At 44.6% G+C, this 27,113-nt stretch overlaps 1 protein-coding gene and 1 long non-coding RNA gene across 2 annotated transcripts in view; one reads left to right on the top strand and one right to left on the bottom strand.

Moving 5' to 3' along the window:
- Positions 1 to 27,113, bottom strand: part of LOC140693421 (uncharacterized) — an 823,905-nt gene that overhangs the window by 89,469 nt on the left and 707,323 nt on the right. The window lies entirely within an intron of this gene.
- Positions 347 to 26,025, top strand: LOC140693405 (uncharacterized). The gene is made up of 7 exons (XM_072957284.1): positions 347 to 748; positions 1,223 to 1,503; positions 2,030 to 2,108; positions 23,052 to 23,078; positions 24,886 to 24,944; positions 25,142 to 25,294; positions 25,831 to 26,025. Exons 1-6 carry the CDS (start codon positions 556 to 558, stop codon positions 25,235 to 25,237), a joined length of 735 nt encoding a protein of 244 aa, XP_072813385.1. The 5' UTR covers positions 347 to 555; the 3' UTR covers positions 25,238 to 25,294; positions 25,831 to 26,025.

The following is a 27,113-nucleotide window of genomic DNA, read 5'->3' as shown; positions in this document are numbered from 1 at the left end:
AGCAAAAAATACTCAAGTGAAAGAAGTTTTCCCTCATCCTCTGTTCTTACACGCCTCCCTGGAGATGCCAATGTTTACAATCCTTTGTGTGCTTTTCCAGATATGCTATGCAAGTTCCCACCAATGTATGTAAATTCCTTTAAAGTTTTACTTATTTTTAACTTTAAGGGATTTAAATCCTCAAGTGGCTTCTGCCACAGTAATAGAAAAGAAGAAATCTGACTCCATATTAGATCTGTTCCTTTGACTTTAACCCTGTGCTCTGTCTCCTAGGCTTCTTCTTGCTTGTAAAACAATGTTGCCTAGAGCCTAAAATATACAGGAGAGCCTATTCTGAAGGCTCTGACCTTTAAGGGTATTTAACACTTTTCCAATCATATAAAGATAACACGTTGCAGAATAGAAAATAACGTTTGTTTTGTTGGAGGTTTACAGGGATCTGACCCAGGGAGATAGCTGCAAGAACAAAGGATTCTAACAAGAAGGAATTCCTACACCAAGAAGTTTGCAAAAACCAAGCACATAGGAAAGCAGCCTGAATTCTGACTTGGGGAGATGGTTTTCCAGGACATTAGTTTGCCATCTAGGTCTACAGAAACTTGCTATTCCATGCCCCAACACTTGGTCTCCCAACTTACTGGCCTGTCCTGCACTGAGGAGAATGAATTTGGACTCAATAACACTTCTACCTACCTAGCAAGTTGGACACTGGGACTGAGGGCAGCTCTCCCACACACAGGGGCCTACGGTGAGCCCTTGATTATTCCCCGAGGTTGGGGTGTGGTTTACCCAGGAGGGATGGGGACTCTACACCAACACTCAGGCAGTCTGCTCCTTCTGGGGCTCTGACATTTTACCTCCCGCTCCCTGCCAGCCCAACATTTGGGACAGTGGAGCTAAGGCAGAGATCGTGCCTGCCTGTTTCCCAGCGTGTAAAAGGGGAATATGTACTCTTCCCAAGGTAGTTCTGAGAAACAACACCTGCGGGTGCTTGGTTCCCTGAGCAACAGTAAACCTAGCTCCTTGTGGGGGCAACGGGTATGATACCCGTAGGGTTTCTGCAGAGACCTTAGCTGGAGGGCTGGGCCAGGGACGTAAAATATGAGCTGTGGGCAATGACGGGTAAGAGAAGGGTGTATAGGCAGGACTGCTGCCTCCTTCGGGGTGCCACAAGAGGTAAAACGCTTTCTCCCCATCTCTGTTACTCCCCTCCCAATTCCAGATAACTGCCTTCCCTCTGCTCCTCCTGTCCATGTGTCTCCCTCCACTTTTCCCCGCCTCCCCTCCTCCTCCCCTATTCTCCCTCCCTCGGCTCCCCTTCTCTCTCAGGACCCAGAGCGGATCGCTGGCCCTCCTGCGCATGCGCAGTTGCTGCCAGCTGGACCGCGGGTTGGAAGCTCCAGCTCCGAGCCGGGGATCGGCCCCAATGGCTTCTCAGCTCTGTCGCCCTGTAGGCCTTTGGCTACTGCCTGGGGCCGGGGCCTCTGGCTGTGGAAGTGCAAGGTGAGGGGATATCGGGAAAGGGGTGAGGCGGCTGCGGGAGGGCGGTCGGCGTGTCACAGCCCCCCAGGGCGCCAGTCAGCGTGTGTTCAGCTGGATTGCTCGGGCCAGACCCCTCTGCCCGCGCCACCTGCCCCGGCGCACCGGCCACAGCTGCCCAGGGCCAGGTGTGCCCCTGCCGCCTCTTGACCCAGCCGGGCTCCCCTCAGTCCGCGGCTGGCGTCCGCTTCCCCTCTCCCGCCGGCGAGTCCTCCCCTCCCGGTCTTCCTCTCCTTGGCCGCCGACCCGTCCCCACCACTGGGCGGGCTGTGTCCCGGGCGGGCGGGGTCTGCACACCCGGACGGGGCGGGCGGCTTGGGCTGGGGCTGGGGCTGGCCTCCTAGCGGGGCTGCAGCCCGCGTCCCCCACCCCGCTCTCCCTGCCCCGCGACCCCGGGGCTGCCTTCCTCTCCCTTTCCCGATCCCTGAGGTCCAGATTAGCGGCGTGGGCGCTGCTCCCCAGGCTGAGAGCCCGCGGCTGTAACTCCCAGCTTCTCCTGGTGGAGTCGGGAAAAGGGAGCGGCAGTGCTGAGGGAGCTTCTGTCTCCTTGATCAGGATTTCTGCCCCAGGTAAGTACCTTGAACACTTTCAGGTGTTATGATGGCGGTGCTTGTTGATGTCACATGTTTTTATACTGAGAGGGATTACAGTGGTGAAAGCAGGTCTTGGTTCAGTTAAAAATGAGCTGAAGGCATGAGGCTGTCTCATCCTCCATCATTCACTCTCCCAGGGTGAAACGTGAGACCGTCGATCTTAAAAAGATACTTATAGTCCCTAACTAGTCCAGCCCAGCTATTGTGTGTTAACAGGAACAGCACAACCTGAGGCGTTGGAGACCCAGGGACATTGCACTCCTAAAGAGCTCCTGGCAAAATCTGGTTTGTTTTGTTTTTTTTTGTTTGTTTGTTTTACTTAAATTGTGGGACAGACTAGTAGTATAGAGGGAAAAATAATTGGCAAGAAGGATTTTTTCATATAACAGCTTTATTGTGATATTGTTCACACACCATGAAGTCCACCCACTTGAATGTTACAATTCAGCAGCTTTTAGCATATTCACATTTGTGCAACCATTATTATTCCAGAACGTTTTCATCACATCAGAAAGACCAGTTGAAATGCATGACCTATCCACCCCTTCCCAGTGGTGGTTCTAAAGAAGTTTCTTGGCTGTTCCTGACCATAAATTAACTTGTTACATTCCATGAAATATCTGGGAGGAATTCTAATCAGAATTGCAATGAATCTGTCTATCAAAGCAGGAAGAATTAATGTCTTTATGGCATAAACTTCTACACATGAATATATCTGGGACCCTATCTTTTCATCTGTCCAGAGCCAGGCCTATGGGAAATCCTCATTAATCCTTGGGTTTGTGAATGATGAGATTCAATACATCATTAGATGCAACTGTAGCCTTTCACTGAAGAGAAAAGTAACCTCGTAGAAGCCAAGTGATTCTCTGATGGTTAGAATGAGTGACCGCCATTGCTGGAGTATTCGAGTGGACTTGGTGCTTGAAGAGTTCTCCACCACCTACAGCTAAGGGGATTACCGTGTTCTTTTACTTTTTTTTTATGGCGTTGCTTTTATTTTTACTTATTATATAAAATTATTTTTTATTGAAGTGTTGTAAATTTACCATGTTAGCTTCAGATGTACAGCAGAGATTCAGTTATAAGCTTATGCATATGTATATAAATGTTTTTCAGATTGTTTTTAGTACAACTCATTACAAGGAATTGAAAATAGTACCCTGTGCTATATAGTAGGTCCTTGTCATTTATTTTATATTTATTAATGTGTATCTGTTAATCCTCCCTTTCCTGCCTGCTAACAACAGTTTGCTTTCTATGTCCATGAGTCTATTTCTAGCAGCACCGTTTTTGCTAGCAATATATGCTGGTTGGCTCTTTTCTGTTTCAGTAGTTCCATCTTATGTGTGGGCGTTTTTCTTCTGGTGGGCCTGTGTGTGGTTTGCACACATGATAATAGAGATCTGTATTTGGGAGAACTCCAGGCCTCATGTAGTCCCTCATATGGAGCGCCCACTGAACTGATGCTTGAACTTGGAAAAAAACAGTAAATGTTGGAATTTCCACAATGGTTGAGACTTCCAGGTTTCTATAACCTCTTTAGCCCACCTAAATTTTGGCTGCACCCAATACTGGATAATTTGGTGGAACTTCATGGTATGGTGGTGTAGAGACAGGGCCTTGTATGCTTCTTCTCTTTCCTTTTTCTAACAATCATTTTCCTGGGCCTTCCAGGTACTCCCCCAGAAGGGCCCAGGGCTGGCTTGGTGTTGCACTGAGGCAATATTTGTTAACAAGTCCCTTTCCTCATCTCTTCTGAGCCTCCATTTCCTTCTCTGCACAATGAAGGCTTAGACTAGATAAGTGCTTTTCAGTTTCTTTTAAAGCCATGCTTCCTTTGAGAAACAGAAAATTCAAATCTCTCCTCCCATCACAACCCTTTAGATTTTGACACGTCCTCCAAAGAGTCACATAGCTCTTTGTGGTAAATTGACGTGATTGTGATTGCACGTGGCACAGAAAAGACTCTTCAGAGATTTATTGCAGGGAGAGGGCAGGAAAGGGGCAGTATGTCACACTTTCTTGTGTGAGCACTGGAGCAAAGGCTTGGGTTTAAATACAGTGTCTGATGTGGCTTCTCTCTAATCTTGCACAATGTGATAAACCTCTATCCCTAGTTCCTTAATGTGTCAAGTTGGGGTGGTAATGTTTTAAGGCTTTTGTGAAACATTATACACATAAGCCATTTGTGTCTCGGTAGATACAAGACCTGCTAGAGAGTCGGAATTTCTTTAAAAATACATATATATTGTCCACATCACTCTGTCTGTGTGTATTTTGAAGTTCCTGGAGGGTGAGGGTTGAGTGTAATGTCCATCGTGGGACAGGTGGCCCATGGGTCTGTGTGCCTCAGATTGCCCCCTCCTCCCCAGTCCTCTTCCTCTCAGTCCAGGATGAAGTTCCCTAGTAGATTTACACAGAGGTCTTGTGGAAATGGCTCTTCATTTTATTGTTTCACCAAGGAGGGTTGCCATCATGATCTCTGTGGTCAGGTTTTGGTGACCTGAAGGCTATGCAATTGGGGATTTCTATTTAATAAAAAGAAAAAAAATTACAAATACAAAATTAGACCTAGGTTGGTGGCAGGGGCTTTTGAAAGTGGGGACCATTAGCTTTTTTAGCTTCAGGTGCAGTGGCCTCTGGCCACGAGGACACATCCTCATGCTCTGAATTTGGAGGGACCAGTGGGTTCAGTGGGAATATTTACTGAGTGCATCTCATGGGCTGCGCATTCTCTTATTTGTACTGTGTGTTCCTTATTTGAGACGGTGAGCTGATTTAAACTCAATAGCCTCTTTAAAATAATAGACTTTTTATTTTTAGATGTAATGTAGATTCCCATGTAGTTGTAAGAGATAATATGGAGAGGGCCTATGGACTCTTTGCCCAATTTTCTTTAATAGTTCCATCTTGCAAAGTTGGGGTACTATTCATTCGTGACTCACTAACCCTTTTAGGTTTGTGTTATTGCCCTCATTTCTATTTATGAATAAACTGGTGTTGAGAGAAGCACACAGGTCTGCCCAGGTCACCCACGTGGTTAGTGAAGATTTGGGTGGAACGTGGGCATGGCATTTCCAAGCAGTACCATTATGATGGTCTGTGGCAGGGAGCAGCATTCACTTTGCTTGTTTATTCATTCATTCAACAAACATTTATTGAATAAACTCTGTGGGTCAGATGCTTTCATAGGGTTATCTGATTCTTCAGCAGTATGGAGAATCAGGTAATGTTTTCTTTTTTTTTTTTTTAATATGAGAAAAATATCTCTGAGAGGTTATAATCTCCCCAAAGGAAAAATAGCTCATAAATGAGGGATAGTACATTTGTACAGTTCCTTCTTCTTATGCAAATGGTACCCTAGGCATTTTACATTTGCAAACTTCCATAATCCAGATATATTCTTGTAAGGCAAGAAGTTTTTTTTTAATTGAAGTATAGTCAAGTTTACAATGTTGTGTCAATTGCAAGGTGGTTTTTTTTGAATTTTGAATGGAGAAAATATTTTTTGAGGGGGTTAATTAAGTTTATTTATTTGTTTCATTTTTCTAAAATGAGGTACTGAGGATTGAGCCTAGGTCCTTGAACATGCTAAGCACGTGCTCTACCACTGAACTGTACCCTCCTCCCCAAAGCAAGTTTTCTTACCCATTATTCTGCACCTTAGGAGTTCAAATAAATTGGCGTTGAAATCCAGATATTTTGATCCTACTATGGTTCTTTTCATTATATCCTGCTGAGGGGTGGGGAAGCAGTTCCTTTATTCATTCATTTATTCAGCAGTTTTGAGCACCGACTTTGCATCAGGGCCTGCCTAGGTGCTTGGAAACAGAAAACAAGAAATGATCCTTTTCTGCAGGGGATGGAAGCCTAGACCAAAAGCTGGGTAATGTGATCTGAGCTTCAGTAGCCATGTGCAGACGCTGAGGACAAAATTATCCCCGATTTGCTTGGACTTCCCTTGCCTTCTGGCTGGTGCACACCAGGTCGCCTTATCCCAGTGAGGCCCGCAGCCCACAGCACAGTGTGTACATCGATTTACCCTCCCTTCTCGGCAGGGCCTGCAACATGAACGCCCCTGACTACGTGCAGTGCGCTGAGGAACACCAGACTCTCCCGATTGTGGTCCAACCCGTGGGGATCATCTTAGAGAATTTCTTTTGCATCTATAATGGAATCTCCTTGGTGAGCCAGATCAGACCGTGCGGCTCCCAGTGGGCACTCTGTATCTACTATAGGTATCTCTATGCACCCGAGAATGGATGGAGTGACTTCCAGACCCACCGCAATGTCATGGGCCTTGTCACCATTACTGACTGCCTCTTGGCCAAGACCTTCTAGAAGCTCCATGCACAGAGGAGCTGTATGGCACCACGCTCTACGACTCTCAGCTCTTTGTCTTTGTGCTGTATGGGGAGGTGGCCGAGCAGCCGCACACCGACGTGGCCTTCAATCTACGAGGACTGCGGGTGGTGGAGAAGAGGATCGACGACTTCACTGAGTCACTCTTCATCTTGCCCAAGTCCAAGTGGCTGGATGGGGACCCCGAAAATTCTGGGGAGAAGACCCCCCTCCTCTACATCCTATTTGAGAAGGAGGACTTCGTGGGACTGGACACAGACAGCAGGCAAGTCAACCTGAAGGCCGGGCCACCCTGGCTGTGTGACAGATTGCTTCCCTACATCCAGAATGGGATCATCAAGGAGGAGGGCTTTCTTGTAGCCAAGGCGGGAAGGAGGTGTAGCCCGCCGGTTTTCAGACGTTTAAAACTAAATCCGCCTTTGTTTCAGAGAGATCCTTTTAGGGTTAGTGTGGACACTTACTCCCCCTTTTCAGCCAGGACACTTGGGGGGACCCCTGGAGTTGCTGTCCAATAGAGTAGCCACAGCTACTGATGTTAGTAGTGCTGGGGAGGAGGCCGGTCTGAGCTGAGATGTGCTGTAAGTCAAATGCACATCAGACGCTGAAACTTGTCTAGTAAAAAGAATATAAACTATCTTGTTACTTTCTATATTGATTACACGTCAAAATGATAGTATTTTACATACAGTAGAATAAGTAAGGTCTGTTCTTAAAATCAGTTACTTGGTTTTTTTTTGTTACATTTTAAACGTGGCAACTGGGAAACGTTATTTACATGACTCTCATTTCATTCCTGTTGGACAGCCTGTCCTGGGACAGTTTCATCCCTTTGCTTATAAATGAGACTCTGAATCCCGAGACGCAGAACGAGGTGCTGGTTGAGCTCAGGGTGGAGCCGATGTCTCCTGCCTCCCAGGCCCAGCACCAGCACGGCTCAGGCCCTCTCCCCTGCCTGACAGCCACCATGCCAAGTTAGGACATCAGAAACACTGCCAGGGGCTTCCGAATTAGCTCCTTACGCAGGGAAAGGCGTGTCACGGTGTATGGGACACAGCAGGGAAAAATTCGTCCTCATTTTGTCCCTGTGATTAGGTCAAAGGCCCCACTCTGCCTTGGAAGTGCAGACGATCACTTCTGGGCTGCCTAACCCCTCACCCTCTACTATGTTTCCCTGTGTATCTTTCAAGCTGTCCCTCGGGCAGAAGAGGATGAGACGTCTTTGCCGAGAGGTGGTCCCCCTTTACTGGGGAGAGTGAGGTGGGCTGTGTCCCCCCGGCCTACGGCCTCGGGCCTTGAGTCTGGAGAGCGCTCATGGCGGTCCCACAGGTGACGGTCGGAGGACATGGCACGTGCTGCCGGGCCCGCTGTGCAGGAGGGGCTCTGTGATTCTCTGTGATTCTAAGGTCAGATTCTACTTTCTTGTTGTTGGTAAGATGGAGGAGAAGATGCCAGAGAATTGATAAAAAGAAAATCCACACCAGTCCTGTGAATGACAGACACAGGGGATCCGTGTCCCACCTGCGTGTGGTGCCTGGCAGGCTCTGGAATAATTTTCACTTCCTCCCCGGACATTCCTCTATGGCTTAAGGAAGGGGAGAGGCATATCGTGGCCATGATCTGTACTTGTCCTCACAGGGCCCTGTGATCTACATGCCCACACTACACTTCTGCTCCTTGGAGATGAGGTGTCAGGTTTAGGAAACTGGGCACTGCTGAGGGCATAGCTGCCAGAACCGTGCTACACCAAGGCTGGCTCCGTTCACCTCACCTGTCACCTCCTGTTGAGTCCTAAGGCGTCATTCAAGGTAGGTGCATCGGTGCAATGAAAGCAGGGACCTCCTTCACCCCCTGGACAGACTGGTGGGTGATCAGTGGAAGCCTGGAGCCCTGCCCCAGCCCCACGCCAGTGCCTCCTATTTTGTCATAGGAGGCACTGGTGACATTTTTGCTCAGCAACTGCTTGGCTCTGATTCTGCAGAGCCAACAGAGAATGCCAGCTTGTTTTTGCCTTTTGAAGTCTGCCCTTGGGATTTGGCGGAGTAGCTGGATGTGTGCTTAGCCCATAGTGGTTGACACTGTCACCATTGTTTACCCAGAACCTCGTGTACCAGGCATGGCTGCCGGCATCAAAATACAGCAGCGCATTAAACCTCCCTCCTGGTGGGTCTGTCTGTTCTGGTACCATAAGGGCTCAGCCAGCATCTGAACGTCAGTGAGATAACGTGGCCAATGAGCTCGGGTCAAGCACGTTCTCCGCCAGTGACTTTTACTCCATTGTTGCTTTTACTATTACACAGTCATTAATTTTTTAAACAATGCTTTGGTTCAGGAGCAGAACCTAATTCTCCCCTGTTCCTCTTGGTGGGAGTGAGTAAAGTTGTCCAGCTTGAAATGCGACCACATTTTGTAGCTCAAAAGCTGTCTACACGCATCTAGGTGAAGTTTTGGTTTGGGGCGCTGACCACGTTGGGGTCCCCCGGCAGCATCGCTCCCCTCAGGCCCCTGCCTTCCCTGGATCAGGAGGTGAGGGTGGGTCTCACCGTCCCTGCGTCCCTGTCCTCATCACACTGACGTAATTTCTTGTAAATGCTGTCAAAGTCATTTTTGTTCTCGTGTGTTTCTAATTTTGGCTGTTCCTCTATTCCTTTTTCTATTTTCCTTTTTCCCTTATACCACCCCTTGAGCATGTTGTTGGGTCTGAAAATGTGGGCTGTGCACACCCTGCATTGGAATAGCCAGATCGCCCTCTGTGCCGTCTCCATCGCTATAAAAAGCAAAAACTTAACAGTTGCCATGATTCGTATATTATCCTAGTCATCTTATTTTCTACTTTTTTGGAATTTTTGCTATGTTAGCACATCACCCACTGGAGTTTGATATATGTTAAAGTCCTTGCTTTGAGGAACCTGTTAGTTCGTCCTTATATTTGGTAACAAATGCTCTCTTACTAATTTTGTTTATTTGTTTTGAAGAAGTGAGATGCGAATTGATTTAGGCGGCTGCTGAGGGATTTTTTTCATGGAGTATTTAAACTTGGAAAGTCAAATTCTGCAGCACCTTGCTTGATTCTGGCTTTTACACAAACGTGCTCGGCACGAGGTTCCTGGCTGTCGCTGTGTGACGTGCGTGACGGCGCTTCCTGGCCGGCGGTCACTGGTGAGGAAGTGGCCGGCTCGGGGGTGAGCAGCTGCAGGGGACGCTGTTGGAGGAAGCAGTCACCGGTTTTTTGTTTTTTGGTTTTTTTTTTTGCATTCACCTTCCCAGTGCCATTTACTTTACTTTGCATTCATAGAGGGGCAGGAGCGGGCCTAAAACCATGCCACTCTTTTGTTCCCTTTATGAGGCTGGTTTTTCTAAGTATCAGGAAAACATTGCCTTGTCCTAAGTAACTGGTTCACTTGGATCTGGTGGACACAGGGACTGCTAAAGGGGACCGTAGCTTCCTCTCTGCTTCAGCCAGTGGGCATTCAGAGCCAGGTCTGTGGTTTGCCTCAGCAGCCGTGCAGGCCTCCCTGCACCGGCCTTTACTTTTACCCCTTTTTGGCAGTAAATAGCTGACTCTGTGTCTGTTGCAGCTGATGTCCACCACTGACGGCCGTGTGGTTATTTTGCGGTAGTGAGTCTCCAACACCCCTGTCAGCCGTGAAGGGACCTTGCATTCTCACCCCGACCCTGGTTCATCTCACCCAGGGAAAGGGCTTGGCCACCACCGTCATGCTGGACATGAGGCCTTGTTTCTCCTTTCATGCTCTGGTCCAAATGTGGACACTTCATCCTTCACTGACTTGGTCTCGCTTGAGACAGTCCAGACTTTCTGAAAGAGTCCATCACATTCTGGGGGGGAACAGAACAGAAGTAAGAGTCGCAAGTAGGAGTCTAGGCTGTCTGGGTTGGCAAATGCAGGCTGGGATCTGTGATGGCCGGTCTGTGCCCTGGAAACTGGCCTTTCCCGTGGCTCCCGAGAGAAAAGGGGTCGGAGCGAGAACAGACTTGCCTGGGTTCCTACCATCCTCATCTGCTCACTGACAGGAGTGTCAGCTAACTAGGAGCTCCCCCAGACCTCGGGCCCTTCAAACCTCAGATCACGGGAGATCCTTGAGTCCTTTTTCTGGTCCTTCTTTGTGAGAATCCAGTGCCTTCTGAGGTGACTGGCAGCAGGAGATGCCTCCCCCTCCAGGGAACTCCCTTCGGAGGACTGTGACTCAGTGCACCTTGCTGTGAGCTTGTGGGTTTCCATCGTGCTCCCTGCAGTACCAGAATTGAGACTGGCTTAGCGACAGAAATAACAAGACTGATTCCAGGGCAGGGCCAGGTGGAGGGAACAGTGGAAATTGAATGTGACCTCAAACACCTAGGTGGGTGCTGGGGCTGTTACTAAAATGGGGAGCCTGGGAGGTACCTGCCAGGAATCGAAGTCTAGAGTAAATGGTGGACATAAGGCCTTTTTTTTTTGACATATGGCATTTTTAAGATGCCATTTGTCATCCAAGTTAGGACTTCCAAGAGGCACTCGTGTCTATGAGCCTGGGGCTCAGGTGAAGGAGCTGGACTAGAGATACACATTGGGATTCGTCATTCTTAGCTGGTGTTCACAGCCGTGCAAGTGGATCAGCTCATCTCAAGAGGTGCAGACTGTGTCTGAGGGGGGGCAGGGCTGTGTCTGGTTTGGAGGAAAGCCCGGACCATGCAGCTTTGGTGTGTCAGACAGCGGCGTTTGTGATTTTCAGAGCAATGGCATTTATCCTTAAGGTTCTGGGGGGTAGGCAGGCCCACCCAGGAAGAAATCTGAAGAGAGGGTTTTGGCCACGTGTGCGCGTCTTGGGACGATCCAGAGGCTGCAGGGTCCAGAAGGGGAAACTCCTCAGAAGCTGGAGTCGGAGTGGGGAGTTGGGAGAATGTAGTCACACTCTCCTGTGATGAAGGGAGGGAGGCCTAGGGAGTCCGCACCCTAGCGGACTCTCTTTCCCACGAACAAAAGGCAATCAGACAGAAGATTTGAGGTAAGAAGGGATGGGCGTTGGGAGAGGAGCCAACCTGGAGAACGGTGGTTGAACAATTCTTGAATAGTCTCCCTGAAACATAGAGTTAAAAAAACCCAGACTCTTAAGAATATTGATAGTGACTGGGGAGGAGGCAGTTGTTTTTCTGACCTCCTAAGGGTAAGGTATGTATCCGGGGATATACAGAAGAATCGGGCAGTCTGTTCCTGGGGCTTCACCCTTACCAGGGGGAACAGTGCAAGTTTAAAGGGGGAGAAGGGCAGCGGAGGGAAACTAGCCAGGCCCCGTGTCACGTACCAGTCGGCCGCCCTACTTGCGTGTTGCATTCACATCCATGCCTCCCAAGTGGGCGGTGGCAGCCCCGTTTTGAAGATTGGGAAGCCTCCTCAGAGGTTTAAGGAATTGGTTCATTTAGCAGCTAGTAAATGCTGTAGCAGGATTCCAGCAGGGCCTTGTCAGACTTCAAGGGCATGTTCTCTCTACTAATTCCGGTTGTACCTGAAATGGTGAAGTGAGTCAGTTTCGGAGCCTTTCAGAGAAAGTACGCTTTAAGTGCCTCAGGACTGTTGCACAAAGCTCAGTGTTCTTTCATGGTTCGGAACCACCGCAGTGCTTTTTGCCCCACAGATGTAAGGTCTTACTCCTTTGACGATGGCGTGGTTGTAAATGACATACAGGTGCAAAACCACACTTAGCAGCTTCTGAAGGGAAACTCTCCTGTTCTCCCTTGATCGGCTTTCTTCCACGGGATGTAACTGTGCTGCAGCTAAGGCCTGAGCTTTCCGTATGGAGTGAGGGTTTGATATCCAAATTTAGCATAAAACAGTCAGATGGAGAAAATCGAAGATGACAATATATTTTGGGGTTTCATTAGACAAGACATACTATCTGTTAATGGCTCATAAAGCTAATGAGATTGAGTACAGAACATTTCATTTCTTACTTTCTACTGAGAGCTGTCTTCCAACATAAGGTTCTCTGCTTTGGAACTTCAGCTCAGCCACTAGGGCGCCTGTCATTGTGTTGGTGTGATTGCATTTACACAGTGCATGTAATCTGGGCTTCCTTAGCCCCAAACACTCCAGTGCAGAATCATAGGCTGTAGCCATCACTTAGTTATACAAATACTTCTAAAACTATATGATACCAAAAAAAATAAATAAATAAAAATAAAGAGAGAGAGGGAGATTGCCTTTATCAAAGTTCCTTTGGATTTTAACTGCAAAGTGTTGTTGAGCAGCTCTGGTTTCCTTTGGATATGAATATATACATTTCTTTGCATGTAACTTGGATTTCAGGCTTGAACACCAAGCTCTTGTTTTCCATGAGCCACAAAAATCATAGCCAAATGACACACGTATGAAACAGTTTATTCTTTTTATCTGAGACAGAATCCTTGAATTTGGGACTTGAGCTGCGACTTTCCTGTTTGCTCTTCCCACCCCTCTTGTCACCTCACTCCTTTTTCCCACGTGGCCTCCAAGAGGTCATGGTCTCATAGGAGCAGGTGGACAAATACCAGTTGGTCGCCAAGCAGTGTTGCTGTAGATGGAGCCAGCCAAGAGCTAAAGGACATCATCAGGGAGGACTTCCTGGAAGAAATTGGCTCTACATTCAGTTCTGAGGACAGAGTAAGAGTCAGCCAGGGGAAGGAATCAAGAGGGTGACTCAGGTGGCAGGAGCAGCCTGGGTAGAGGCCTGGAGGCTTGTGGGGTGAGGACTCGGGGAGACTGCCCTGTGTGGTCCAGGGTGGTGGGTGACCCTGCTTTGAAGGACACTGGAGAGGGCCTAGGGGTGGAGGGCTTTGGAGGAGCTTGGTTTTTACTAGAACTGACACAGAAGAGGCAGTGAAGGGTGTCAGCAGGAAGTGACCCTTAGGAGAGCAGCTCTGCCTGTCCTTTTGAGTCCCACCCCTTCATTCTTTTATTCACAACACACGCAATTCTGAGTGTCTAGGGAAGACGGGGTGGACCTACAGTAGTAAGCAAAATGTACTTGCTTCTTGAGAGCTTAGCAGTGTCAGAAGTTGACTTAGATTAAAATGTTTTATTAACACAGCAGGGCACCTAATCCAAAGTGCGGAGGTTGGAGGGAAGGAAGACTTCCTTGACAAACAGTTAAAATGAGCCTGGAGGCTAGTGGGAAGTAGCAGCAGGTCACGGGGCCCCTGAGGTCACTGGGGACCTGGTACTGAGGTGAGGATGGACAAGCAGGGTCGGGGGTGGGGCTAGAACTCTACCAGGGAGCCTCTGATGGGTTTGAAGTGGGGGAGATGTAATCAAATTTGTGCTTTGGGAAGGCTGCCTTGGCTGTGTGTGTGTGTGTGTGTGTGTGTGTGTGTAGCGGGGAAGAGGGGGAGGGTGTGACCAACTGGGAGGGTCATTAGAAGACCATTCACAGGCTCGGAGGCCACCAGTGGGAGAGGGGCGTCGGGACTGCTTGGGGACCGCAGGGGCAGAGTGGATGCCGGGTTTCCTTGTGTGGAGGGCTTGTTAGCGGGGTCGCTCTAGCGACACCTTGTGGCTGGAAGTAAACAGATGGAGGCCGCCAGGTGGACTTACCTCTTCTCTCCTTCCCTGCCTTGTGTGATGATCTTAGCTCTGCCAACATATGGAACAGAAGAGCTAAGTTCCAGAGTAGCCCAGGACTTTGCTGGGCTCGTTCAAGTGAGAGCAGATAGGATTTAGGCTTGTGTTGAGATCTGTAAGTTAACTTAGCTAGAAACGTCCTGTCTTTTGGATTTTCATAGGGGTAGTAATTCTTGATAAAGATTGCTTTCTTGGTGAGAGGAAATTTAATACAACTGATGTCTTTCTCAAAAAATATCTTATCTTTAAGAAATTTAATATTCAAAATAATAGGAATATTTTAAAATGATAAACTAAGGCTTTCGTGTAGTTTCTTTGGTTTCTGAGTTGATGTGTAGGTAGACCCTTTGCATTACATAATAGCACATCTTTGACAGTATTTAAAGAGCTGTTAGTGAGCGCCCCCAATTTGAAAGCATCATTAAAGCTTGCTCTGAAATAGTGAAGTCATATAGGTCTTGTTTGCAGAAGCCAGATATTTGGTTTATAATCTGCAGCATAGCTCCCTTTATAAAATAATAATAGATTCAAAATTAACAAAGTGGAAAATAATTGATTTTTTTTAAAAAATGAAACATAAACTTTCTTGTGCTATTGTTGCAACTGGAAATTTTGAAAAGAAAAATCCTATTGTAATATCATCTAAGTGAAATACATATATGTCTGTCACATTTGAATAGTAACTGCACAGTGGTTTTTGAAGTCAGGATCATTCCAGCTCAGATACTGGCAGTGATGGTTGCTGGTTTTCAATGGAAGAGCCTAAATTTGCTTTCTTAGCTTTATTCTTTTCTTTTCTTATATTTTCTTTTCTTTTCTTTTCTTCTCTTTTCTTTTCTTTTCTCTCTCTCTCTCTTTTTTTTTTTTTTGGGGGGGTAGTGCGAGGGTTGAGTAGTGCTGTGCCAGCATGATTTGGGGGCAATTTGTGGGCAGATGTCGTGCAGCAGCAGTGAGATATTTCCATGCATTTTACTTTCCGGACATCACCAGGGAACATGTGTGGTTTGTGCCTGCAGGATGGGATGCTGCAGGACTCCCTGGTCCATCAATGTTATGTCTTGGAGCTGCTCCGGTCAGTGAATGATTTTCTGTGGCTTGGAGCTAATGTGGTCTGATGCAGATGATCAGATGTGTAACTAAAGTACTGTTACTTGAAATAAGAGAAAAGCTAGCAAAAATGTCTCTAAAATACAGGATGAGGGAGGAGAATTGGCTGAGCTGCTTGCAGTGGGGATATTCTTAGGTGACTCCCTCACTGTGTCTCCTGTCACTATCCCCCACAGCCCTGCATGGCAGTCCTACTGAAGCAACCATGCACTTTCTCAGAAACGCGCTGAATTTCCTTGTGCCTCTGATTGTTCACTTTTTTTTTTGAAAGCACATCTTGCCCTTTGCTTAAATGCCATCCCTGCTAGCCACCACTTACACTCATTCTTCTGGACCTCATCCATATATAGCTGCTGAATGAAAGAACAAAATGTAGTATCTCCATTTAGTGGAATATTATTCAGACATAAGAGTGAATAAAAAAGAAAAAATAAATAAAGGGGAATATGAAAAAAGCCATCTGCTCTGGGTAGTCCACCCTGACTGCTCAACCCGGCCTTTTCCCTTTGAAACCCCATCCCTTATACCCCACTCTACTATTTTTGATAGTATTTACCACCTTCTAATAAAGTTTAACATTTTCAAAAAAAAAGAGACATGCTGATACCACTTCAACATGGGAAAGCCTTGATAACAGCACGTTAACTGAAAGGAACCAGACACAAACAGCCACATATTGTTGATTTCAGTGATCTTAGAAATGCCCAGAATTGGCTCATGCAGTGGCAGAGAGCAGATGATGGTTGCAAGGGGCTGGGTGGAGGGGGGTTGTGGAGTGACTGCTAGTGACAGGGGTGTTCTATTGGGGTGATGAAGTGTTCTGGAAATAGATGGTGGTGAGGGCTGCACAACCGTGAGTGTGCAGAAGACTGCTGAGCGCTGTCTCTGGGAGTGCTTGTTGTTGGGGCGGCTTTATTTTGTTCTCATCCTGTAATGTGAAGGGTCATCTTGTGCTGAGACCATTCAACTCCTGTGAGTGGTAAGGCTAAGAGACTTTGCAGAGTCATGTTTCTTTTTTCCCCCTTGCTGAGTGTAGGCAAAAATGGTTTAAGCCTGAGAAAGTGCTCCATATGCAGAAATGTCTTTCAGTTTTGGCTGGTGTAAAAATCTTGTGAGCTTTTTAATCATTTAGGACAGTCTGTAGGGGGAAACAGCCTGTGAAGCCTGGGTGAGACTTGGAAGAGCCGCGCTACCCTCCCAGACACGGGTGGGGATTTCACCCCCATTCAGGCAGTGAAGGGCCAAGACCCGTGAGAGGAGTTGACAGTCATGAATATTTATGTGTATCCGCTGCTTCATCTTGGATATTAATTTCTAGCTGAGTCATTTTGTGGCGGCAGCCTCATCCTACATCAGGAATTTATAGTATCTGCTCTTTGAGGTGAAGAGCTGACAGACTTGATTATTTAACAGTCTATCTTGTATTGATATCTCAGATTCCTTTGTCAATCGCAAAACAGCAGAAATACAGACGTCCTTTAATGCCGATGTGATCTGGAGCAGGTTTAGTTTCTGTACCTCAGTGACCTTATCTGCATGTGGGGAAGATGATAACAGTGCTTCCCTCAGAGGGGCTGGTGAGAGGAGACTGAGAAGCATAAATGGAAGACTTACACGAGATGCTCATGAATGACAAAATTTAGTGCTCTCAGCCTGGTGAGGCCTCAGGGGCAGAGATGTCAGAACAGAGCAGTCCTAGCCGGAGTTCGATCCGCATTGTCAGGTTTTATGATCACTATCACCACTGTGGGTTATCAGGTAGTTTTAAGACTTGGTAATATGAATTCATGAATAATGTTAAAGACTAGACAACTCAGATCCGGTTTACATAGTTCTCAAGATTTCCTGTGAGAAATGGATATTTTTTCCCCATCTTAAATCTGAGTGGATTCTCTAAAAAAATTCTGTAGTCCTCCATCTTTTTCTTTTAATTCTCCTTTTTTTTAAATAAAAGTTTTTAAATGGAGTTACTGGGGACTGAACTGAGGGCCTCATGCGTGCTGAGCACATACTCTCTCAACTGAGGTATACTCTCCCCCATAATTTTTTTAAACTTTACTTTCTTAGTATTCAGAGGTTAGAGGCCTCTAATTCTTTTTTTGGAGACTTGTCCATAAACCGGTAAATCTAAAATTAATGGACAAAATTTGGTTTATTAAAAAAATCATTAGAACTTTTATCAATCCATTCAAAAGGAAATGCTTATTGAGTTAAAATGTTTCTCCTTTATGGTGATTTCTAATTTTTGGTCTAGCTTAACTTATTAAAAGTAATCCTCATCATCATAATGACCAAGCTTGCTGTGAGTGGACACCTACCAAAGGCTAAACTGTTTTTCTCATGTTTTACTTCAAAGCAGGTGTTTGACGGTAGGTATCAATGTCTCCTTTTTGCAGCTGAGGGATTGAGAGGTGGGCAGCTTTTCCCAAATCAAACGCAGCTGGCGGTGCCTAGCTCGGTGCTGGAACCCAGGCTGCACAGGATGCATTCTCAATTTCTCCTCTGATCAGCCTCCCGTTGAGTGGTTTCCCGAACTCCTGTGAGTCCATAAATGACCAATTTTGGCGATCTCAGCCTGATGAGGCCTTCAAAGGAGAGACACCAGTGAGAATGTGAGACAGAGCGGCATAAATTAAAATTGTACATTTTCACAAATGTTGCATTCTCAGGTAATGACTTAAATAGTTTATGTTTTCTTTATATTAGTGCTATGTAAGCACTAAAAACAAAACATTAAAAATGATTATAGTGCAAAATAGGAGTGGGCTTTGAAAGTCCAATGATTGCTAATGATGTTGCTTGTTTTTCTCTAGTGGTGTTTATTGACAGAATAATTTACAATGACTGAATTTGTTTTATGTATGTAGTCTTAGTATGGAGGAAAAGTTTGTCAGTGCATATTGAAAGTAAAATCTTTACTCTTTTCTTTCCTGATGATAAATATGTACGTTGTTTCCATGGCTTAAGTATATTTCCTCATTTGTGAAATTTGAGTGATGCCGTTTACCATGTCTGACTGTGAGAGGTAGACGCCTTGTATACAAAGCATCCAAGAGCTGCTTAGTAAAAATGTGCTGTCACAATGACAGATAGTTTAGAAGGATCAACTGTGAATACTAAAGAGGGTGGCTTGTTTCTGATGCATATTCAATATGGATATATATGAATATGGCTTAAAGTAACAAGGATTCAGGGTTTTGTGTGTGTGTGTGCGTGCAGTATGAAGTTTTAATGAAATCTGTATCATTCTATTGAGACAGGGACTAGTTAAATTGACTTAAGCAGACGACCTTGAAGATTATTTACACAGAATGTGTATTGTTACAACTCAGTGTTCATGCTGCCGTGTAACTATACACTCAGACATTTAAATTCGTAGGACTCTGACCAGAAGCATTAAGTTTAGAAAAATCCACATTGATCATTTTCAGGGAATAAGCTTCTCTCTTTTGTGATTAAAGAAAATTTTGATTTATTTTTCTGCACTCTTAATAGGTTTTAAAATATCAAAACATTGATTTGACATGTCAGCTTTTTTAATAGAAAAAAGCTCATGCTGTTTTAATATGTAAATAAATGTTTTTGTATTTCAATACACTTCTATGATTTCCTGGCTCTTTGAGAAGTATTTTGCAAGATACTTAGATTACCTCCTGTTGGAAAAATACAGACATGACTTTTATGAATATAGGCCTAGTACAGGTCTGTTGGTTTTTGCTACAGTGCAAGACATGAAGACTAGGAGAGCAGTATGTACTACATAAGCTTTTAGTTATCTGATTCTTGTTTCTGATCCACAGGCAATTTTTGTGTTGCACCTTTCCAGGCAACCAGGAAGGCCTTTTAAGCCATAGGTGGCGCTGTTGCACCTTCTTACAGTCTTAACTTTCCTGTTTGTAAAGGAAGTCTTAAACGTTTTTTTTTTTTTTGATTCCTTTGCTTAATGCTTCAGGGTAGCACAATGTCCATTATGTCTGACTACCTGGAACTATTATTCTGCTTATGTCTTAGTTTTATTCTATCATCTCGCTGTGAACATTTCAGACTTCCTGTGCAAACAGTTGCAACATCGGACTTTTCTTGCAGTGTTAGAAACCAGTGAGCCGGGATTTTATAAAAGAGCTAGAAGCGGCCTCTGGAGCACCTTAAAGCTGAAAAGTGTACTGAGTTCCCTAAGTATTATCCCCACCGCTGTGTGTCAATGGGTGGTAGGAGATTTGGTACATATACAAAGGGGTGTGGTGTTTTGACTTGGGTTTGTGTGCACGCGCTGCCACTGAGCTACGTGATCCTGAGTCAGTTCGTTCTGAGTTTTTCCCTCGTCTGTGAGATGGGGACACTCATTTCTGCTTTGTAGAATTGTGAGAATTAGAAATTATGTAAAGTGTTTAGCACAGTGTGTATGACAAGAGGGCTCATAATCTTAACTGCTATTTGGTGTGAAGCCATCATTTGATAGTCTTTGGCAATTACTGAGAAACAGGAAAATAAGAAAAGCTGGTTTTATGATGAAAGATATTTGAGGAGGTTCCATAGTTCCTATACACATAATTTAGCATCAGCAGAGTCAGGACAGTTACACAGTCGCCCTGAACCAATGTTAAGCCACAGAATTTTTGTTACTTCATATATGTTGGGGCTTAAGGGGACCCAATACTTATACACATGTTGTGTCCAGCAGCCAACTGAGAGATGACAAAGAAGAACAGGCAGGCGATAAATGTCTCCTTTATTACTGATGAAGCCACGTTCTCCATGAAATTCAGGGCTGTGGGAGAGTGAGTGTCATGACACTATGTCCCAGAATTAGAGACTTACGCAGTCCCAGGTAACTCTGGTCCACAGCGAGCATTCCCTTGAGAGATTCTGACCCATAATGCACAGGACTGTCTTGCCATGGAACTGAGCATCCCGGCTGCTTCCTAAGGGTGGCCAACACTGGAGGGGAAGGAAAGCTTTCATATGCCCTGCTTGTCTCCCCGGTCTCACACCTCAATCTGTTAGTGTGAGGAGGGCTAGCCGTGGGCCAGTGGTCAGGAGTGTGAAGGGAGAAGCAGTCTCCCATGGACCAGAGGAGTGGGGAGGAGGGAATCCCCCCTCAGTTTAAACAGGTGGTGGCTTGAAACAGAAGGGTGCTCCTCAAGAGTTTATAAGAGGGGAAATAAGGATTTCCTTTGGGACTCAGAATAGTCATGAAACACAGAAGATGATTAGATGGGAGACTTGTAAATCACTTTCTTATTAAATTGAAATTTGTTGGGCACCAAAAATGTGCTACATTCTTTTCTGAGAGTTTTACAGAAATGAATCCTCCAATTTTCACAACAAGTGAGTAAGAAAGATTTGATTGTTATCCCAGGTTTACAGTGTGGAAATTGAGGCACACAGAGGGTAAGTAATTTGGCCAAGGTAACAGAGCTAGTAAGTGGCAGAGCTGGGATTTAAATCCTGGCTATCTGGTTTCCAGGCTCCCAGGGATGGGCTTTGGGTGTTTACAGGTATCTGCATCCCTGGATCTCTGTACCTCTGCATCAGTTAGACCAGAAAGGACAGGGAAAGTGGAGTTATACAGGTGCTCACAGTCGTGTCTCAGCCACTGTCCATGGAGTGTGCCCCGTGATTGGCATTAATTGTTTTCCAGGCAGTAGATCTGTTCTTATAACAGAAATTTAGTCCATTGAGTTAATCTAGAAACCCTTCCTGCTCTGCTTCTGTCCACGCTTGCCATGTGACTGCCTGCCCGAGATTGGGCCGTGGAGGAGAATCTGTACTCATGGTTGAACTCTGATATTTCAATCTGGTTTGTAGTTTCACATCTCCTGTTACATTAATAAATTAAATTTCTGGTTTTCTTGCATCAGTGTGTCATAAGTTTGCTTAATGTGAAACCAGTCCATGGGAGCCCAGGGGTGCTGACGGTATAATTTCTGAGCATGTGGCATTTCTACCCGTGCAGAAATGGCTGGAGGATGTCCACCTTCCTCACTGATTTCTCCCAGCAGCAGGGTCCTCTCCCACCCCCGGATGTGAGGATGGGATCTCTCTGAGTAGGCCATTCAGAGGCCGAGTCCACCAATCCGAAAATGATGAAGTACCTGGAAGTGGGTTTAATAGAAGACAAGGGCTTCCAGGTTGTCAGATGTGCTGTTCGAGTCCATTTGGTGAAAAGCTGTCCACTGTCTGTGGTTGAGCTGCTTCTTTGCTGTTTAAAAGTCTGTATTACATGAAGGGATTTTAAAAAGCAGAAAGGTGTGATTTCAGGTGGTACATCCGCACCGGTGAGTAGTGCTGGATGACCGCCTGTGTGAGGAATAGACAGAGTCTTACAAACTTCATAAAACAGCTTTTAAAGCTCTTCCATCTGAGTGCACTTCGTATGGGGTCCAGTTCATGACTGGTCGCGCTGAGAGGGCACGTAACTGATGATGGCAGAAAGGACACGGAGGCATCAAAAAGGTCCCAGACATGTTCTGTGTTTAGAGGATGGGGCACAGAGTAATATATTTGAGATGGTTTTTCATTGAACACTTTTGAGTATTTTCTAGGACTCCCCAATCCCCCATGGTTCCATGCAGCTGGGTGTCCCCTCAGTGCAGCTCTGTCAGCGCTTGCCCTGGGCTGACGCGGTGTCACGGGGAGCAGGACGGTCAGTGTCCCCGGCTCCTCCGAGCTCCGTCTCCTCATCCGCAGAGCCGGGTTTCTCATCCGTGTCTACTTAGTAGGATTGCTGAGAATCACACGTGATGGTTGTCAGGTGTGATTTGTGGTTGTCTCTGTGATTGGCGTATAGTCAATATTTGATAGAAACACTTGTTTTTTATTATAATTGTGGCTCCTAGATTGCAGTGCTTTTTAGTCTGCATTTATTTTTTATATAAATTTATTCTTATTTTTAAGTAAGCACTTGTATTTATTTATTTTCATGAAGGTACTGGGGATTGAAGCCAGGAACATGTGCGTGCACAACAGGTGCTCTACAATGGAGTAATACCCACCCTCCTTGTCTGCACTTAAAAATAAATATTTCAATACACAAAATATTTCTTAAACACCATCATGGGTCCTATTTTCTGCATAGACAATTGAATACATATGCCATCTCAATAAGAATAAATGTCATAGGGACATACCTTTCTAAATCTGTTTACATGTTTTAAAACGATCATAGCTAGTGAAAAACACGAGTCTTGGATCCACTACTTCTTAGGGTCTGCTTTGCCATCATGGGGAATTACATTCTACAGAGAAGGCTAATTGGATCTCATTGATATTTGGATGATTTTGCAATGTTCAAGGCTTTCAAAAGCTGACCGTTTTGTATTTTAAACTAACTACAAAGTTATCTTCTAGAAGTTGTAAGTCCTTAGCTTGTGAAGTGCCCAGTAATTCAGTTTGTATATGTCTGTGTCTCTGTGAACGTGTATGTGTGTGATTTCAGGAATGTAGCAATAAGTTCCATATAGCCTTCTGAAATCTTTCTCCTCCAGTTCAAGGTGTAGGTATATATTTACACAAATAAATTGATACTCTTTTGTGATTTGGCATATTGGTGGGAATAAGAGGTTCTCATAATTGTTTCAGAAGGGTTGGGGAGCATGAGCTTAGAAAATGGGAGGAGATAGAGGCAGGGAGGTTCTTTAAACTTTGTGCAAGATGAGAAACAGTAGCTTTTCTTTTTTCTTCTAAAGCAAACTGGCACTGAATTGTAACATACTAATACTCAGAATTGCTTTTCTGATCAGAGACAAGTGCCTCAGATTTTTCAAGGCAACATGAATGATGAAATGTGTTTTAGCAGTTATCTTTAAAAGTAGTTTTATTTTTCAAGTATAAGTCTATAGACTGTTCTTTTTTTCCAGCTGTACAAGAATTTCTCATTGATCCAGGTACGTGATCAATGTGTTTAGTTTCTTTGGGTTATTTATTTTTTTTAAGTGCTTGATTCATTCTGGTGTGAATGAATGTTTAAAATTTCTGGATTTTGATCTTTAAAACTTGCTGATTTATCAGAACTGCAAAAAACCTGATGTTTGTTCCTTGTTTGGTGGGGCAACCTATTGATTTATGTTGTCTGTTATAGAGGGAAATTCTTCCTCTAGCCTGTAGATAATTAAGTGAATGGTTTGCAGTGTGCCTTAAAAATTATTTGAATGCATTGAGCATGTTTGTCCAGTGAATTTTGGATTGAGTCATAATAATGACTTTGCTTTGATTCTGTGGCTTTTGTCCTCTCCACAAGAATTTGAATTCTGTTGCATTTTGTATTCGTGTTCTTAACAGGGGAAGGAATTTTGCATTTTTTACAGAGGTGGATTTTCCTATCCCCTCTGAATTCCTTCTGTAATTGATACAGCGAAAATCTGTTATTGCAGTGCTTAATTATTTCATAAAAAATTTTTTGGCTTAATCAGAAACAATGACAAAGAATGATAATAAAAAATACGAAAACCTTCCTTCCTTTGAAGAATAGAAATGAGGTGGTCAGGCTCACGCATGCTTTGTACCTGACACACTTACTCTCATGTCATTGTGTATCATGAGTCGGAGATGGAGTTGCTTCAGGTTTATAGATTTTTGTTTTAACATTTGTGTTGAATTCATTCTCTAGGCATGATGATTCCTGTTGCCTTTGTGGAAAGTGTAGATGAAGGGAAACAAATGCTTTGTTTTGTTTTCAGGAGGCCTGAGATGCTGATGAGAAAAGAGTAGAGGGTGGGCTGAGGAAAATAGTGATAGACCCTCACCTCCAGGCTGAAATTGATGAACAAAGAAATCAATTAAGTGTATTGGTATTTGACTAATAGAAGTCAGACAGCCCAGACTGTCTAGTTATGCCCAAAGGAAAGTACTGAATTCACCTGCAGAATTAGGTGCTTTACCATGTAGAAGCAGCTTAGAGCAATCAGAAAAATCAGTCTTATGATGAGATATAAAAAGAATATAATATCTTTTATTTCTGAAACTTTTCTACATTAAGTTGTGTAGAGCTAAAATTAAGTTTCAAGCACCAGGAGTTAAGAGTTTAGGTGGTTCTGTGGGATCGTTATTCAGGGATGTGTCTAGACCCTGCTGGAGTGGCCGAAGCTGGCAGGAAAAGATCCAGAGCCAGGATTTTTCATCCTAGGATGTCCTCCATAATGGTTCCATGTGGGAGCCCATGATTGAGTTAACAAGTTGTAACACATCGCAGCCGCCTGTCAACTTTAAGAAAAAAAATGTGCTTATTAACTGCTTTAAAGCAAACACCTGTGCATCCTCACTCCTGTCTCCTTGCCATAAAAAACAGAGACAATGCCTTGCTTGCATATTTGAGGTTATAGATAGCACACTGCTTATTGCAGAGCAATGACCCAGGCCCTCAGCTATAAACGCCAGGCCTGCGTGGTGTTAGATAGTCTATTATCCCCAAAACAGGGACCAGGCTGGTCTGGTGGTCTGCTTTGTAATGAACATGTCTAAAAAATGTATCTTGTTCCCCTCAGCCCATGACTTCCCTAAAGGTAAACTAAGCCTTAGTACTCATGGTGGAGTCTACAATCTCTGTCTCATCCCTTCTTTCCCCAAGTTCCTGCCTACTATCTCACAACTGTTATTGACTTTTTACTTTGATTATACACAATAAATATGGGAGCATTTGAGAGACTCGTGGATTTGGCTCCCTAATCCCTCTCGCTTTCTTTCCTTTTTCCACAGTCTTGAGAAATTCATTCCGTGTCGGTAAGACTTCCGCCAGCCAGAACCCACAGTTCCAGGTGAGAAGGATGCAGGCTTTATCCCTCCTACCCGAGGGAGAGAGAGGAGATAATTGAGATATGCTCCCCTGTGGTCCCTTCCTGCCCCAGGGCCACTCCAGTTCACCTGCAGCCTTCTGGCCTCTGCTCACAGGGCCTCTGTCCCAGGATTGACCGCAGCCTTTTATTCCCTTGTCAACATTCCCTGTGCCTTTCAGAGGTTGCTCTCTTCTCTGCAATTCAACCCTGGCAGATGTGATGGTGGTCAGCATGCTGATGGGCAGTTACTTGGGGACTCCCAGGAGCCATGCTGATTCTCCTGAGTCATTCGGGGTTACAGAACTGTCAAGCACTGCAGGAAGCCCATTCACGTGAGTTCAACACAGCATTACATCACTTTCATTTTATTTTTGAATTTTCAGTGGAGAAATTATTTGTAGCACACTGTTCCAGATTTTAGGCCGCCTGCTTTCCTCACCACCATTTCCTTGTTGGCTCTGGTGCTTGTTTTAAGAACCAGGTTTCTTCTCTGGTCATTTGTAGCAGCTGGGCTTGCCGAATCCTTGATTTGCATTTGAAGCAGAATGCTTCTTCGTGATGTCAAACTGATTTTCCTTGTCATGTCTGAATATTTCTTGTACACTCAGCAACAGTTTCAAGTGAAATGCTCTTGTCCAATTTCGGTTAACTAATATTTGCTGATCTCCTGCTTTCATGCTGAGGGCAGTTTCTTCTTCCTGTAATAAATGTTAGCAATTTGCATTTACTATGGAAGGTACTAATCCGAGGTGCTTTTGTTCTTAACAGTTTTAATACAAATCACCCATTAAAATGTACAGCGGATTTTACTCTATGCCCAGAAATGTGCATCCCAGTCAATCTTAGAATATTTTCTTCCCCCCAACAGGAAACCCAGTACGCATAAGCAGACATTATCAACTTCCCCATCCTCCCCAAGCCCCAGGGAGCCACTCTTCTGTCTCTGTGCATTTGCCTGTGCTGAACATTTCATGCAAATCGAGTCACTTCATGGAAGTGGAACCGTCTATTTTGACTGACTTCTTTCACACTGAGTAACTTTTTCAATGTTTGTCCATGTTGTGGCCTGAGTCAGTACTCTATGCTTTGCTATTGCTGAATAATATTTCACTGTATGGCTGGGCCCCTTTATTTACCCATTCATCACGTGATAGTCATTTGGGTTGTTTCTGTTTTTTGGCTCTGAAAATTAATGGCGAAAAGTAATGGTGAATATTCCTGTAGGAGTTTTTATGTTAACATTTGTTTTCAGTTCTCTTACTTGTGTGCCCAGGAAGCAGAATTGCTGGATCATTCAGAAGCCAAATGTTCAACTCTCTGAGGACGTGCCAGGATGTTTTCCAAAGTGGTCACACTGTGTTACATCCTCACCAGCAATGGCTGCGGGCTCTGCTTCCTCTGTGTCCTCATTAGTGCTTGTTAATCTTTTTTTGATTTTAACCTATTGTAGTGAATGTGAAGCGGTTTCTCCTAGTTGTTTTGACTTGATTTCCTTTAGAGCTAATGTTATTGAACACCGTTTCATTGTGCTTATTGGCCATTTGTATATTTTCCTTGAAAAATATCTTTTCAGATTATTTTTTCATTTTTTAATTGAGTTGCCTTTTTATTGTTGAGCTGTGGAATTTTTTTTTGATACACAAATTCCTTATCAGATAAATGATTTGAAAAAATTTTCTCCTGAGTGTTGTTTTTTCACTTTCTGGATGGTGTCTTTTGAAGCAAAGTTTTAAAGTTTAATGAACTCCAATTTATCTCTGTTTTCATTTTTCCTTGTGCTTTTGGGGTAATATTTAATATCTGATGTATTTTATTAAAACTTGTATATATAAAATAACTTAATTCTTAGGACCGTTCTAGGAGATGGGTGCGGTTGTTGTCCCCAGTCTATGCATCGGAGACTGAGATGCAGAGAATTTGACTGACATATTAGTGTCAAAGCTACCCAGTGCTGTGGGAATTCAGACCCTCATGTTTTTCCCTAGCATCTGAGCTCAACACCACCATGCTCCAATCTTTCCAGGAAACGTTAATGAAAAAATCTTTACTTTTTTGATTTCTTGTTAGATTTTTTTCTTATTGGGGACCTCAAATTCTCATTTTCTTTTCGGATATCAGTGTCGATTTATTTTAGGTCTCATGTAGGGAGAA

The sequence above is a fragment of the Vicugna pacos genome, unplaced genomic scaffold (assembly GCF_048564905.1).
Source record: "Vicugna pacos unplaced genomic scaffold, VicPac4 scaffold_19, whole genome shotgun sequence".
In the NCBI taxonomy this organism is placed as follows: domain Eukaryota; kingdom Metazoa; phylum Chordata; class Mammalia; order Artiodactyla; family Camelidae; genus Vicugna; species Vicugna pacos.
This window is presented reverse-complemented; position numbering and strand designations above follow the sequence as displayed.